This window comes from Arachis ipaensis, chromosome B8 (genome assembly GCF_059453495.1).
Source record: "Arachis ipaensis isolate K30076 ecotype BB chromosome B8, ASM5945349v1, whole genome shotgun sequence".
Classification (NCBI taxonomy): domain Eukaryota; kingdom Viridiplantae; phylum Streptophyta; class Magnoliopsida; order Fabales; family Fabaceae; genus Arachis; species Arachis ipaensis.
The window spans coordinates 47,605,218-47,622,210 of record NC_142443.1 but is presented as its reverse complement, the minus strand read 5'-3'; the positions used below and the strand labels follow the sequence as shown (position 1 = coordinate 47,622,210).

The window sequence follows — 16,993 nt, the reverse complement described above, 5'->3', positions numbered from 1 at the left end:
AACGATACAAACCAAATTAATCTCATCCCTAAAAGATACAACTTTAGCATCACCATCTAAGACACATTTCAAAATTGCAAAATCAAATAAACCTAAGAAACAAGAAACACTGAAATTGAAGAAGAGTGTTTGTTAGTAAGGGTACCTCGCCAATGACATCTTCCTTGCGGGAGTTGAACTTGGTGCCCTTGTAGATGTAATTGCCGCAAGTGTTGCATCTGATGCTCATGGGAAGCATCATGCGGACCTTGATCTGCTGGTTCTTCGGCCTCCGAGCCCTCGGAAGCTTCGCCGGATCGAAGTCCGGTGGGTAGTACTTGTTCAACACCTTCCTCTCTCCCATCTTCTCTCTTCTCCCTCTTCTTTTGCTTCTGCTTCTGTTTTTTCAGTCACTAAAACAACCACAAAGATTCAGACTTGAAATTAATAATTTAGTTAAATAAGGAAAAGGGAAGAGGGAAGAATAGAATCCTCAATGGTTTGCACTGCACTTACCAGGGAGAGGGTTAGGGTTTACCGAAACACCAACACTGGCGCCAAACAAATTCAGAGGAAAATATGAAGAAGAATCGAATTCGACGAATTGCGGGAAAAGTAATCTGAAATAATTGACGGTGGCGGAGGAGGCCTACGAGATTGCAGGGAGAATGAGGTGAGAATATTGATACCAACTTTGTAAACTAATCAAATCAAAATTCAATATCTATTGTTTTATTCTTTGGGGGTGCGGTTTGGATAAACTATTTCCTGTTTAGTTTTCGGTCAAGAATTATTTGTTGACTTTGGATATGAAGCTACAAACACATGACTGGGCTTTTTAACAACTTTTAAGTTTTAACGAATTCTCTTGGAGCACAGGCCTAAAAGAATCTTTTCAGAGCCCAAAACACTTAGGAATTGTTTGTTTTTAGAAACTTTTAATGCTGTGTTTGATGGTTAGATATGGAACAAAAATGTCAGTACGAGAATATAAAATTTTAGCCTATTCAATATTTTTAAGAAGTGAGATATAAGGGATTAAAATTTTAATAATATTTTTTTAATAATTAAAGATATTTTAGTAAATGTTTTTATTTTATATTTAGATTTAAATTTTTTAAATTTTAAATTTTACTTTAGAGAATAAAATGTGATCTATTACTATTTATTTTATAAGTGAAGCTAAAAAAAATGAAAAATAAAATATTTAAGAATAAAAAATCACACTTTATCCTCTCAAATAAAAATTTAAAATTTAAAAGATTCAAATTCTTTATATTTATATTTATCTTACAAATAAAATACTAAAATATAACTCAATCTTATATACTTTACATCAAATATAATACAAAAATTTAATTTAATTTAATTTAATTTAATTTTAATCTTTTAATTTCTATCTCTTAATTTTAGTCTATTTTTCAAATGCACACTAAAGATACAAGAGTTTCTTGAACCAAAAACAAGTCAAGAGCTTGGGATAGCTATTATCTAATCAGTATAACTAATAATCAATTTACCTAATTTTGTTTTTGGTGACTCATCAATTTACCTAGTTAGCATCAAGTCATCAACTTAACATAAATAATTTATCTAAACCTAAATTAAAACTGGAAAAACTACTCATGAATAATTATTAATTAATAAAAAATGTTAAAAAATTATCAAAAATTATTATTTTAATCTAATAGTTAATTATTAATATTTAAAAAATAAATTAAAATATATTATTAAATTACTAAACTAAAAAAATTAAATTAATAATTAAAAATAAAAAAATAATAACTAAAAATAATTAATTTTGATGATTATCTAATATTTTTTATTAATAAATAACAATGAAAACTAATAAAAAAACACTCACCTACAAAGACAAAAACGGAGTAAGCCATGGAGCAATTTCGAAACAGAGTTAACAAATCCGACTCAACCCGCCCATTTCGACGGAAATCCGGTCCTCGATCACTTGGCCGGATCGAACCATTTGTTGAAATGTTCCTACACTAGACTCAGAGAAACCTGGGTTGAACCCCAGTTTTGTTAGGAACCGGTGACCTGGACGGTTTATAAAACCCAGACCAGGTCATGTGTTTTTTTATTTCTTTTGTTGAAGGAAAAAAAAACAGTGGACGACTTGGTTTCAGTGACTGCTGGAATCCTAATCTATAATCACATATCCCTCTCATCCATAGTCTATAGGCTCGCACTCAACATCTCTGTCACTCTCAATCTCTCTCTCTCTCTCTCTCTGGAATGTCTCTCAGTCTCTCGAACTCTCTCTTCTTCAATCACACTCGCCGGCGTCTCGTCGTGGTTCGTGTGTCGCTTCCTTCTCTTGGCTCGTCGTCGCCGGCGCAGAAGCAACGCAACCAGCAGCTGGCGCTCGCCGTCTTCTTCCTTCGGCGCCTTCCCTGGGCTCGTCCTCGCTCATCATCTTTTGGCTTCGGGGCCTCGCCGTCGCTTCCTTCTTGCCGGTCTCGTAGCCGAGTCTCCGTGGATCCTGGTGGTTGGTGAATCCTCTTAACCCCTGTTCTCTCTTTTTCGAGTTTTTCCTATTCTAATTGGATCAGTAAAATACATTTTTTCTTTTTCTAAATCCTGTGTTTATTTTTTTGCTTTGAAGGGAGTTAGATTTTGTCATATATGAGGCTAGGATTCTAGGAAGTATGGTATAAAGTTGATACTGAATTTAGGAAGTATGGTATAAAGCTGATATTGAGTTTAGGAAGTATAGTATACAGCTGATATTGAGTATGTATGGACTGATTTCTAAATTCAACAAATTAGTTGAATTGTGAATTACTCATGGTGTAGAGTTTTTGACTTGGATGTCTAAATCTGAGTCTTAGTCGCCCTTTAAAAAGAGCCAAGCTGTAGTCTTAATTATGAACAATTTTTTTGCCTTTTAATCATGTATGGAATATTGCCTCCATCTTGACCACATAATCACATTCGAAGAAATTTATAAATTTCATGTATGTGAAACATGTCCCCAGGCAGCAAAAGACAACAGAAAATATAATGGATAATGACTTGGGATTAAAAAGATCAGAACAGATAAGGTTAATATAGCATATATAACGAGATTTATAAATTAGTTGAATTTATGTTTTGCTAAGTTGATTTTAGTATTGGATTGTTTTAGTTAGTTTATTGGCCTCAAAGAGAGCTCCAGAGCTTCCAAAAATATTTAAAAAATTACCCCAGTTTATTTTGTTGTATTCACCAATGAGCAACAATAGTTTTTAAAATTATTTTTAAATCCCATACTTAATTAAATCAGTTAATTGCACCGAAATCGTTGTGTGAATCACGACGTCAAAAACACGGACATCTTTTGCCCTCATCCTTGCCCCCAATCCAAAAACGAACATTTTTTTTGCTTATTTTTATGATTCTATGAATGGAACAATGCTTTGGCTATTAGAGTGTCTTAGTTTCTTTAATTATATCCAAATTGTTAGTGTTGCAAGTGTGAGGAGTGTTGAAGTTAGTCCCACATCAGAGAAAGCATGGAAGAGTGAGGAGTTTATAAGATGAGAGACCCATTAACTTGACACCTTAAGGTTTTGAGTTGGATGTGGTGTCTTCTCATCTTATGTTCTCTCACTTGATTCCTCCCCGAATTCTCCCCGGTTGTTGAGAGCTCCCCACGGTTGGCCCAACAAGTGGTATCAGAGCCGATGGTTTAATCGGTCTGGTTTTAAAGGGTATTCAAGGTGAAGCATCGAAAGTCTTCCCGGCAAAGGTGGTCCGGGCGGCGTGTCCCGCGGTGTTTTGCGGCGGTGTGATGGACGAATACTCGTGGTGGTGGAGGAGCTAGAAAGAGGGGGAGTTGGTGCTTGATGTGGAGGCTCACACTTGAGGGGGAGATTGTTAGTGTTGCAAGTGTGAGGAGTGTTGAAGTTAGTCCCACATCAGAGAAAGCATGGAAGAGTGAGGAGTTTATAAGATGAGAGACCCATTAACTTGACACCTTAAGGTTTTGAGTTGGATGGGGTGTCTTCTCATCTTGTGTTCTCTCACTTGATTCCTCCCCGAATTCTCCTCGGTTGTCGAGAGCTCCTCACTTGAGATGATATTTTGATTGTGGGCAAGAATGCTTTGAGGATTAATGAGTTGAAGAAACAGTTGAGTAAGTTCTTTGCTATGAAGGACTTGGGTCCTGCCAAACAAATTTTGGACATGACTATTACTCGTTATAGATATTCCAAGAAGCTTTATTTGTCACAGGAGAAGTACATAAAGAAGGTGCTTCAAAGGTTTGGCATGAATGATGCCAAATGTGTTGCTAGTTCTTTTGCTCCTCATTTTAAGTTGAGTACCAAGCAGTGTCCAACCACTGATGAGGATAAACAAGCAATGGATGAAATTCCTTATGCCTCAGCTGTTGGAAGCTTGATGTATGCTATGGTGTGTACTAGACCAGACATTGCTCATGCAGTTGGTACTGTGAGTCGTTTTCTCTCTAATCCAGGTAAAGAACATTGGAATGCTGTTAAATGGATTATGAGATATCTCAAAGGTACAACTAACTTGAGTTTGAGTTTTGGTGGTGAGAAACTTTTGCTAGTTGGCTTTACTGATGCAGACATGGCAGGAGATATTGATTCTCGAAAGTCTACTTCAGGTTATTTGGTCAAGTTTGCAGGGGGAGCTATTTCATGCCAGTCAAGGCTACAAAAGTGTGTTGCACTTTCTACCACAGAGGCAGAGTTTATTGCAACAACTGAAGCATGTAAAGAGTTGTTGTGGATGAAGAAGTTTCTTGCAGCACTTGGTTTTAAGCAAGACCGTTATGTGTTGTTGTGTGATAGCCAAAGTGCTATTCATCTTGCCAAGAATTCTACTTTTCATCCAAGATCTAAACATATTGATATTAGGTATCACTGGATACGAGATGTGTTAGATTCAAAGTTGTTGGAACTTGAGAAAGTTCACACTGATGACAATGGTGCTGATATGATGACAAAAGCATTGTCAAGAGAAAAGTTTGAAACATGTTGTTTGATCGCCGGAATGGCGAGAGCCTCCACCTAGTCGAGAAGGGGGAGATTTGTTGGGTTTTTCTCTCCTTTGTGAGGCCCAAGCCCAACATTTTAGGGGTGTATTCTTGCACCCTAGTTTCACAACCCTAGTTCAGATTTTGGGGGTCATTGAGTGTGAGAGAGAGTAGCCACCAAGTGAGAGAGAAGGGGAAAAACAGAATTTCCATTTTTGTCCAAAGCAGTAAATTTCAAATGGAAGTTTCTCAGTTGTTCCCCGTTGGATCGGCTGAAAATTTAAACTGCATGTTTCTATCATCTTGTTCTTCATTCTGGTCGGTGGAGATGTTGATTGGAGACTTGCAGTGAGAGAAATTGGCTTCGCAAGAGAGAAATTAGGTTTTCCTTTTTTACTAAGAGCAGCAATTTTGGAATGGCAGTTTCTCATTCTTTCACTGTTGGATCGACGTGAAATTTGAACTGTAGATTCTTCACATCTTGTTCTTCATTCTGGACGGTGGAGAAATTAATTGGAGGTCTGCAGAGGGAGAAATTGGCTTCGACAGCAGCTCTATTTTTTTTGGGTATATTTCATCTTCTTGCTTTTCATTTGTGAGCTTTGGTGCTTTGATATTTTGGCTGGTTATATGCACATTTTGTGCTTTGTTTGAGACTCTCTTGTACCTCATTTGATTATAGTGGAGCTATTTCATTGGTCTGGACGACTCGTGGTTTTTACCTCTCACATTGAGGGGGTTTTCCACGTTAAAATCTCAGTATGTTCTTATTATTGCTTTACTTGCTATATTTGCTTGTTATAGTTGCTGCCATATTGTGTTGTGAGTGCTTCCATATTGTTCTTGTGTTGGACATTTGTGTCGTTTCCGCTGCTAGACTCTTTCATACTAGCATCAGAGCTTGTTGGTATTTTTCTGGGCTTGTGATTTTGTGAACAATGGAAGCTAATACTAATACTAGTAGGATGATCACTCTTAATGGTCCTAATTATGATTTGTGGAAGTCAAAAATGAAAAATTTGCTTTATGTCAAGAATTTTCATCAACCAGTTTTTGGTACAGAGAAGTCTAATGATAAATCTGATGATGATTGGACTTTGTTGCATAGACAAGTCTGTGGATATATTAGGCAGTGGATTGACGATAATGTGTTGAACCATATTATTGGAGAGACACATGCTCGGACTCTTTGGATTAAGCTTGAACAGTTGTATACTCGAAAAACTGGGAATAACAAGATGTTTTTGATCAAGCAGTTGTTGGCTTTGAAGTATACAGATGGGACATCAATGACAGATCACTTGAATAATTTCCAAGGAATTATGAATCAGTTATCTTCCATGGGTATCAATTTTGATGAAGAGGTTCAAGGATTGTTACTTCTTGGCTCCTTACCAGACTCGTGGGAAATTCTCAGAATGTCATTGTCCAATTCTGCTCCTGATGGTGTAATCTCTATGGATCTTGCCAAGAGCAGTATTTTGAATGAAGAGATGAGAAGAAAGTCACAAGGTACATCGACTACACATTCAGATGTTCTTGTTTCTGAGTCTAGGGGGAGAAGCAAAAGTCGAGGTCCTAAAGGTAGAGATCAAAGCAGAAGCAAGTCTCGAGGAAAGTATAAGAATATTGAGTGTCATCATTGTGGTCAAAAGGGACATGTGAAGAAATTTTGTTGGCAGCTAAAGAAGGAGAAAGCCAAGGCAAGTAAAAACAAGAGCACAAATAAAGATGATGGTAGCAAGGAAGACAAGGTTAATGTAACTCATGATGATTTTCTTGTTGTTGAGGAATTTGAATCTGTTAACCTTGTTGATAATAGCACTAGTTGGGTGATTGATAGCGGTGCTTCTATTCATGTTACATCTAGGAGGGATTTTTTTACGTCCTATACTCCTAGTGATTTTGGTGATGTAAAAATGGCTCATCAAGGTGTTGCAAAATGTGCCGGTGTTGGACAGGTTTGCTTGGAAACCTCCAACGGTACCAAGTTGACTTTGAAGCGTGTGAAGCATGTTCCAGATATTCGGTTGAACTTACTTTCTGTTGGTAAGTTATGTGATGAAGACTTGGATAGCTCATTCTCTCGTGATAGTTGGAAGCTCACCAAGGGTTCCATGGTTGTTGCTAGAGGTACTCGACACTCTACTCTTTATTTAACTCAAGCAAAGATTGTGAAAGATTTTGTTAATGCTGTTGAGTTTGTTGATGAAACTGATTTATGACATAAGAGATTATGTCATATGAGTGAGAAGGGCATGAATATGTTATCCAAGAGGAATCTTTTATCTGGTTGTAAGGTTGCTTTGCAAAAGTGCAACCATTGTTTTGCTGGGAAATAAAACAGGGTTTCTTTCAAGAGCCACCCACCTTCAAGGAAGTCAGAGATACTTGACTTGGTACATTCTGATGTATGTGGGCCGATGAAGACAAGAACACTTTGAGGGTCTATCTATTTTGTAACCTTTATTGATGATCATTCTAGGAAATTATGGGTTTACACTTTGAAGACCAAAGATCAAGTTTTGAATGTGTTCAAGCAATTTCAAGCTTCTGTTGAAAGAGAAACTGGGAAGAAGTTGAAATGCATTCGTACTGACAATGGTGGTGAGTACTCAGGTCCATTTGATGCTTATTGTAAAGAGCATGGTATAAGACATCAGAAGACTCCTCTGAAGACTCCTCAGTTGAATGGCTTGGCTGAAAGGATGAACAGAACATTGGTTGAAAGAGTTAGGTGCTTATTGTCACAGTTTGGATTGGCAAAATCCTTTTGGGGTGAAGCTTTGAGCACTGTTGTTCATGTCTTGAACCGAACACCATGTGTTCCCTTGCAATTTGAAGTGCCAGAGAAGGTATGGTTAGGTAAAGATGTTTCTTATGATCATTTAAGAGTCTTTGGATATAAAGCTTTTGTTCATATTCCTAAAGATGAGAGATCTAAGCTTGATGTAAAGACTAGGCAATGTATTTTTATTGGCTATGGCATGGATGAGTTTGGTTACAGGTTTTATGATCCTGTTAACAAAAAGGTGATTCGGAGTAGAGATGTTGTCTTTGTTGAGGACCAAACATTGAAGGATGTTGATAATGCTGAGAAGCCAATGGTTCAGCCTAGTGATGATTTTTCTGACTTGGATATTACTCCCTTTATGCCTATGGTAGAAGATGGTAGAGTTGAAGCTCAAAATAATGAGCATGATACAAGTGCAGGTGAAGATGGAACAGTTGATCCAATACTTGATGAAGTTGGTGATGATGATCAAGATGAAGAACCAGCTTTAGAAATTCCTGCAAATGCACTTAGAAGGTCTACAAGAGAGAGAAAGCGTTCGTCTAGGTATTCTCCACATGAGTTTGTTTTGTTGACTGATGGGGGAGAACCTGAATGCTTTGGAGAGTTGAAGATGAAAGCAAAGCTCAATGGCTTGAAGCTATGCAAGAAGAAATGAAGTTCTTGCTTGAGAATAATACCTATGAGTTAGTGAAGCTACCGAAAGGTATGCGAGTTTTGAAAAATAAATGAGTATTCAGAATCAAGAATGAAGAACACAATTCTAAGCCTCGGTATAAGGCTAGATTGGTTGTTAGAGGTTTTAGCCAGAGAAAAGGTGTTGATTATGAGGAGATCTTTTCTCCTGTTGTGAGGATGTCATCCATTCGTGCTGTGCTTGGATTAGCAGCGTCTCTTGATTTGGAGATTGAGCAAATGGATGTGAAGACAGCTTTTCTTCATGGTGATTTAGATAAGGAGATCTACATGGAGCAACCGGAGGGCTTTGTTGTTAAAGGAAAGGAAGATTTTGTGTGCAAGCTTAAGAAGAGTCTTTATGGGTTGAAGAAAGCTCCAAGACAGTGGTACAAGAAGTTTGAATCTGTTATGGGGAAGCATGGTTACCGTAAGACAACTTCAGATCATTGTGTATTTGTGCAAAAATTTTTTGATGATGATTTTATCATTCTTTTGCTTTATGTGGATGATATTTTGATTGTGGGCAAGAATGCTTTGAGGATTAATGAGTTGAAGAAACAGTTGAGTAAGTTCTTTGCTACGAAGGACTTGGGTCCTGCCAAACAAATTTTGGGCATGACTATTACTCGTTATAGAGATTCCAAGAAGCTTTATTTGTCACAGGAGAAGTACATAAAGAAGGTGCTTCAAAGGTTTGGCATGAATGATGCCAAATGTGTTGCTAGTTCTTTTACTCCTCATTTTAAGTTGAGTACCAAGCAGTGTCCAACCACTGATGAGGATAAACAAGCAATGGATGAAATTCCTTATGCCTCAGCTGTTGGAAGCTTGATGTATGCTATGGTGTGTACTAGACCAGACATTGCTCATGCAGTTGGTACTGTGAGTCGTTTTCTCTCTAATCCAGGTAAAGAACATTGGAATGCTGTTAAATGGATTATGAGATATCTCAAAGGTACAACTAACTTGAGTTTGAGTTTTGGTGGTGAGAAACCTTTTCTAGTTGGCTTTACTGATGCAGACATGGCATGAGATATTGATTCTCGAAAGTCTACTTCAGGTTATTTGGTCAAGTTTGCAGGGGGAGCTATTTCATGGCAGTCAAGGCTACAAAAATGTGTTGCACTTTCTACCACAGAGGCAGAGTTTATTGCAGCAACTGAATCATGTAAAGAGTTGTTGTGGATGAAGAAGTTTCTTGCAGTACTTGGTTTTAAGCAAGACCGTTATGTGTTGTTGTGTGATAGCCAAAGTGCTATTCATCTTGCCAAGAATTCTACTTTTCATCCAAGATCTAAACATATTGATGTTAGGTATCACTGGATACGGGATGTGTTAGATTTAAAGTTGTTGAAACTTGAGAAAGTTCACACTGATGACAATGGTGCTGATATGATGACAAAAGCATTGTGAAGAGAAAAGTTTGAAACATGTTGTTTGATCGCCGGAATGGCGAGAGCCTCCACCTAGTCGAGAAGGGGGAGATTTGTTGGATTTTTCTCTCCTTTGTGAGGCCCAAGCCCAATATTTTAGGAGTTTATTCTTGCACCCTAGTGTCACAACCCTAATTTAGATTTTGGGGGTCATTGAGTGTGAGAGAGAGTAGCCACCAAGTGAGAGAGAAGGGGAAAAACAGAATTTCCGTTTTTGTCCAAAGCAGTAAATTTCAAATGGCAGTTTCTCAGTTGTTCCCCGTTGGATCGGCTTGAAATTTAAACTGCGTGTGCCTATCATCTTGTTCTTCATTCTGGTCGGTGGAGATGTTGATTGGAGACTTGCAGTGAGAGAAATTGGCTTTGTAAGAGAGAAATTAGGTTTCCCGTTTTTACTAAGAGCAGCAATTTTGGAATGGCAGTTTCTCATTCTTTCACCGTTGGATCGACGTGAAATTTGAACTGTAGATTCTTTACATCTTGTTCTTCATTCTGGACGGTGGAGATATTAATTGGAGTTCTGCAGAGGGAGAAATTGCTTCGACAGCAGCTCTATTTTTTTTGGTATATTTCATCTTCTTGCTTTTCATTTGTGAGCTTTGGTGCTTTGATGTTTTGGCTGGTTATATGCACATTTTGTGCTTTGTTTGAGACTCTCGTACCTCATTTAATTATAGTGGAGCTATTTCATTGGTCTGGACGACTCGTGGTTTTTACCTCTCACATTGAGGGGGTTTTCCACGTTAAAATCTCGGTGTGTTCTTATTATTGCTTTACTTGCTATATTTGCTTGTTATAGTTGCTGTCATATTGTGTTGTGAGTGCTTTCATATTGTTCTTGTGTTGGACATTTGTGTCGTTTCCGCTACTAGGCTCTTTCACAAATATGAGAGCCATCACCCCACTCTTCTGTCTAAGACGGCTTCCACCCTAGCAGCGGTAGGTGGCAATATTACACTGGCGAAGAAGAATCGGATGAATCAAGGTAGGTACTTTCCTTTTATCACGTATTTTCTTATTCTCCTCTAATTTCCTTGCACGCATAGGGAGGTTTCTAATTTCCCTCTATGGACATGATTCTATTGACTTTCATGTTGAATCTAACAAAGGGAAAGCAACTTTGTTTTTCCTTCTGCTCATTTTTGTGCATATAAGTTGCTGATTTCATTTTATGGATGATTTTTGTTTTCTTTTTCTTCTAAGAAAAAAAAAACATATTCTCTAATAATATTCATGATTGCTCTTTTAATTTCAAATACTAATATTTTTCTATTTTTTAAAAAAATCATTTTGTATTGTGATTGATTTGGTTTAATGTGATGTTGCTTCCCTTATAACCATAAAGTGCTATATATTTATTTTGCAATTGAAACTTTTATTTAAATTATGGATTTTTTTTTTTTGGGTCTTTATGGTACTCTAATGATAATGGATTTGTTTGTGCTGGATATTCTCTGGGTCAACCATCAATTTCAACCTCTAGTGATATGCCCCTTATTTGCTATCAGGTTTTTTATACATTATACATGGATAATAGTGAGGATCTCAGCTGTGAAGAAGAAAAAGAGGTTTTATTTTGGGATGATGTAATTCTTGAAGATGACAATGTTGACAAGGAAGATTATGAGTTTGAAGACAAAGATGAACATGCATTAGAAGAAATTGTGTGCAACGAAATAGTGTATGACATTGAGCAGGTTGAAGAGTAAGAGTTGTTCTTAAATGAAGTCATTGAAGGCTCATATACATATACGGATGATGCCTATGAAAATGAACCTGGTTTGATGGAAAGGGAAATTTCTATATAGGGTGATTTTGTTGACGTAACAGTGTTAGAGCAAGAAGTAAATTTAGATGAATGCCTCTGCATTATGTTGAAGCAGCAAATCCTGGACACTAGTTTCGATAACTTGACAACACATGATTTTGTGAAGCACACATTCTTTGATTTGGATTTGGCTTTCGAGTTTTATAACAAATATGCAAAGTCTCAGGGTTTTATGCTAGGAAAAGCAAAAGTAGATGGTTAAAGAGCGACCAACTCGTGATGAAAACGTTTGTCACCGAGAGGGAGTCGGAGAGAAAAAATATTATAGTAGGGAGAATCATAAGCAAGAGGGCGGCTGCAACGCCCGTGTGTAGTTACGATTCTATGTTGATAGTTCCAGATGGGTTGTTACCTATTTTTGTGATCAACATAACCACAAATGTCTTGATCCTCGGATTACTAGAATGCTGCGTAGCCATAGGAAAGTTTCTATCGTAGATATGGCTCATATCAACAACTTCAAAGATGGCAGTTTAGGACCTAAAATTTTTGGACTACTGGCAAGTCAATCAAAAGGTTATGAAAATATTGGGTATGGGTTACAAGACATCCACAATAAAATTTCTAAACAGAGGCAACAATGTCTTGGTGATGCTGCCACACAGTTCTTGCGATGTTTGAAAAAATGAAAGACCCAACTCTTTTCTATAGGTACTTGAAGGATAATAAAAACCAATTGACAAGACAAATCTATCTTGGTGTGATGGGCGAAGTAGGAAAGAGTAAAAGATTTTTTGAGATGTTATTGCATTTGATACAACATATAAAAATAATCGCTACTATTGCCCTTGTCGTTATATTTTTCGGGGTAAACCATCACAACCAGTCGATTGTGACACTAGATACCACTAATCTTATTGGACAGTATTTTGGAAGAGTTCAATATATTTGGTAATATTTGATTGGATCATTTTCCTTCACAAACTCATTTTAATTTGCACTTCTTGTCCTAGGATGGTTTAATGTATTGTTTTATAATTTTTGACTGAAGTGCTTGTTCGTATAGAAAATTTTGAGGCAAACAGGAAAGACCTATCAAACCTGTGTCCAAAAGAACCAATCAGCTACACAATATATGAATATAATATTAAATGGAACCTTTAATTTGTATTTCTTAGTAAGAAAGTTTTTTCAAGGACCCTTAGTTGCATGGTAATAAGACTATGGGTACAAACCAGATATTACAGCTTATGGCTTTAGCAAATACGACTAAAATGGTTTGGTACCTACCATTATTTTTTGCACTACGTCATTCTTCCATTTAAAATTATGTATTTTAATCTCAAAATGTTAGCTTAATTCCTAAAGCCCAAAGTGCACGCTGATGTTGAAAATGGAGAGTAATATCAGTAACTAGAGTTGTTATGCAGATAGTCAGATACATACATGAAGTTGTTGACAGAGCTTAACTTTGTGAGTGGAACATAGTTTTACCTAATTCATGCCTCATTACATTTACATGAGAAAAAGACAAATAGGTCCCTGACCTTTTGTCCTGCGGACATTTTCGTCCCTGACCATTGAAAAATACTTTTAAGTCCCTGACCTTCACAAAATCTGACAGAGGCATTTGGACGGATCAGTCCCTGACGGAGGCATTTGGACAGAGGGACTGATCCGTCCAAATTTTGTGAAGGTCAGGGACTTAAAAGTATTTTTCAATGGTCAGGGACGAAAATGTCCGCAGGACAAAAGGTTAGGGACCTATTTATCCTTTTCTCCATTTACATTTATGGTTATCTTATTTGTATATTGAACAATGACTTCGATGCAGATCTATGTTTCAATATATCAAGAAAAACACAAGCATTGGTTCCTTATGGTGGCGAACATTCATGAAAAGACACTTTATCACTTAGACACAAAGATAGACTCGCAGCATGAACTTGCAAGAAGAGTGAATCTAGAAATCATGGTAAAAGTTCTGTCTAGTAATATTTGATGAGATTATCTTTTGGCATAAATACATAACATTGAGCATTTTTTCATGATGTTAATTGTAGACCTTGTGGGGGCATGGTTTCAAATTTTACCTCAATAGTGCTTAACAAGGCATGTGAAACTCAAATTACAGATGATACGAGGAGAAGAAATATTTCGTTGCAAACAAATATTTTTTTTTTGTTCTTGGAGTTTGCCTCTACTTTAAACTAGACTATTAATGCTAAATCGTTTTTCCGTTTTTCAATAGTAACAAAGTTAAATCCTACCAACGCAAGTTGGCACAGATGGATGAGGGTCTGTGTCCCTTAACCATCTCTCCCGGTTTCAATACTCATTGGAGGATAGGAATGGAGCTTGCTTGCTTAGGAGGGTCGCCCACTTTGTGTGCCTCTGTAGTACTCGAGGGATTAGTCATTGGGGGCTTCCGGCCTGATGGATACCCTGGTGCAAACTAAAAAAAGTTAAATCCAACAGCGTCCTTGTTTGAAATCTAATTCTACAACAAACTGTTAATAACAAGTGTATTAACCCGTGCTATGCACGTGATAAGATTAAAATTATAATTTTAAATTATTTTGTTAAAATTAATTTAAATTATAATAATTTGATTAATAAAAATATAATATGTTATGTATTATTTGTTTTTTCTTAATCCAATGTTAAATATATTAACTCTAAAATAGTTATTAATTGGTTTTAGTAATCTACTTTCTTCAATAAATCAAACATATATACTCAATGTGACCATAAATAACTTAATAATACTTAGACCCACCAACAAATTTTTATATATTGTTTTACTGTAAGGACATATCAAAATTAGCTCAAAATAAATAATAAATTATTAGAAAATTTTAATGCACAAAATTCTCTAATAAACAATAAATAATTTAAATATACTAAAAAATAACTCAACACTTTTCTTTGATGCCTGCAAAATATATACCTGAAATAATATTATATCAATATTAGTATACAGTTTTACAATCATCGAGCGCATTTACTATACATGACTCCTTCTTAAAAGTTATTCTACACACGTGTGCAGTCGGAAGATAAATTACTGGACTTTATTTTATTTTTCTAAATTATTATAATTATGCATTATTCATTAAATGCTAATTGTAATATTGTAATATAATTATTAATAAAGATATTTTTCTAAAATAAATTTAGAAGAGAGAATAGTGTTTTTATTTTGGAGGAAAAATAAATTCATGAGAAATAGACACCTCACTTTTATTAGTTGATAATGTATTAAATATTAATTTTATATAATTATAATAAAAATATTTATCTAAATTAGTATAATCATGCATTATTCGTTAAATGTTAATTGTAATATAATTATAATAAATATATTTTTCTAAAATAAATTTAGAAAAAAAATAGTGATTTCATTTTAGAGAAAAATGAATTCATGAGGAATTAACACCTCACTTTTATTAGTTGGAGAAAAAATCCAATTTTAGTATATTTTGTCATTATTATACATTTTTTTTAATCATATATCCATTGTTTTCTTTTTTTGTTTCAATATTTTGAACCTGGGTTTAACTTCTCGTAGTTCTCACTTCTCAGTCATTCTATTAGATGTAGTTGATAACTATTGAAATTCTTCGATTAATATAGGAAAAAAATATATTATTATATGATAGTATTAATATGAGTATATTTTATTATTAGATAAACAAAGTTAATATAAAATAAAGTTATACATAAAAAAAGCAAAGAAAATAAAATTAAAATAACAAAAGTGATAAAAAGATTATTTTTATAATTTTGTTTTGTCATTTTTATGTATAGAAGATTATAAAATAGTAAATTTTTAACTAAATTAATTTATATTTGTTGTATTCAATTTAAATAAGTAATAAATTATCTTATTTTAATTTATTCCTTAAATTTATATATCATAAAAATTAAATGAAATAATTAATATACATAATTTTAAATTGTGTGATACTTAAATATCTATTCAAATCAATTAGTTGATATATTTAATTCATCATAATGAATTGTCTTTAATGAGTTAAACAAAATAAAGCAGAAGCATACTACGTTGATTCTATCATTAAAGGTAAAAATTCGATTTTTATATAATAGAATAGATAGAATAGATAATATAATAGACGGCGAGAAAGAGAAAGATAAACATTTTAGATCCTAAGTTGTTTCATTTGGATGTTGCAATGTGGGTATCATATTATTTTACTTATTCTACCCTATGGACCCTTTTGTAATTTTATTTCAGTATCAATGGAATTTCACTACCTTTGAGTACTAAATTAAAATTCAAAATGAAACTGAAAAAAAAGTAAGGAGTATAAAATTATTGATTGAAAAATACTATAAATAATAAAAAGCCAAACTAATTTTAATATTAAATTCATTAATACGATTTTAATTTTATATAATAGTTAGATAATAGATTAGTAAAAGCAAAGGGAAGAATGACTTTAATTAGTATTTGATAAAATATTCATTTAGAATAATTAAAAAATATAAAATTATGATATTATTAAAAATAATACATTTTTATGTTAAAAAATTATATTTAAATAAAATATTTATAAAATATAAAATTTAGAGTAACATAGCTTCATGAACATTAATCATTAATCAATTATGAACTAACATAAAATTATAATATAATTTATTTATGAAAAAATAATCAATAAATAATATTAATAAATATAAAAATCATTCAAATACTTTGATTAAAAGTATGAGTGGTTAATTATTATTCATTATTAATAATATTTTGTTTATAACAAAAACTGAAAATATAATTATTCAGATTTAGATTTTAGAAAAATAAACGTATAAGTAACAAATGATCTATTTTATCATGTATATTATAAATTAATGAATTAAACTAACTGATATAATTAATTATAATTAATTAATTAGTATAAATTGTAATAAATTATATGATATTTAAAAATAAAATAAAATGAATAAAAAAAATAAAAAGAAATAGAAGAATAGAAGACTACAATAAAATAAATTGAATGTGAGTTTTTTTTTTTTACAAATTTTATATTACATCCGTTTCAATAATAATAAATAAAAATACATCAACTTAATATCTAAGAGAAAATTATGAGATAAAATTATAACACAATTCTAAAATAAAAGCTTAAATTAAACTGTAACACCCTAATATTCAAATCCTTATGCTCGAGTCATAAGTCAATGATATTACGGTGGTACGACTCTCAGGTGGATTTTTAATAAATAAATATAGGTAATTTCGAAAGGAGTATTAATCGAGAAGCCTGAAAAGAGTAGAAATAAAATCGCGAAGATGTATCTTTCACGTTTCGACAACA

The 16,993-nt window shown here is 34.0% G+C and overlaps 1 protein-coding gene across 2 annotated transcripts in view; it reads right to left on the bottom strand.

Annotated features, from left to right (window-relative positions):
- Window positions 1–16,993, bottom strand: part of LOC107612654 (coiled-coil protein (DUF572)) — a 62,817-nt gene that overhangs the window by 3,452 nt on the left and 42,372 nt on the right. The window contains exons 2-3 of one of the 2 annotated variants that reach the window (XM_088496353.1): window positions 496–703; window positions 146–392 (exon numbers count right to left, since the gene is read on the bottom strand). In XM_088496353.1, the coding sequence (XP_088352479.1) occupies window positions 146–343 (198 nt within the window). In that variant the 5' untranslated portion in view covers window positions 344–392; window positions 496–703. Of the gene's footprint in view, window positions 1–145; window positions 393–495; window positions 942–16,993 lie in introns of those variants that run through there. The other variant, XM_016314352.3, reaches the window with a different exon arrangement.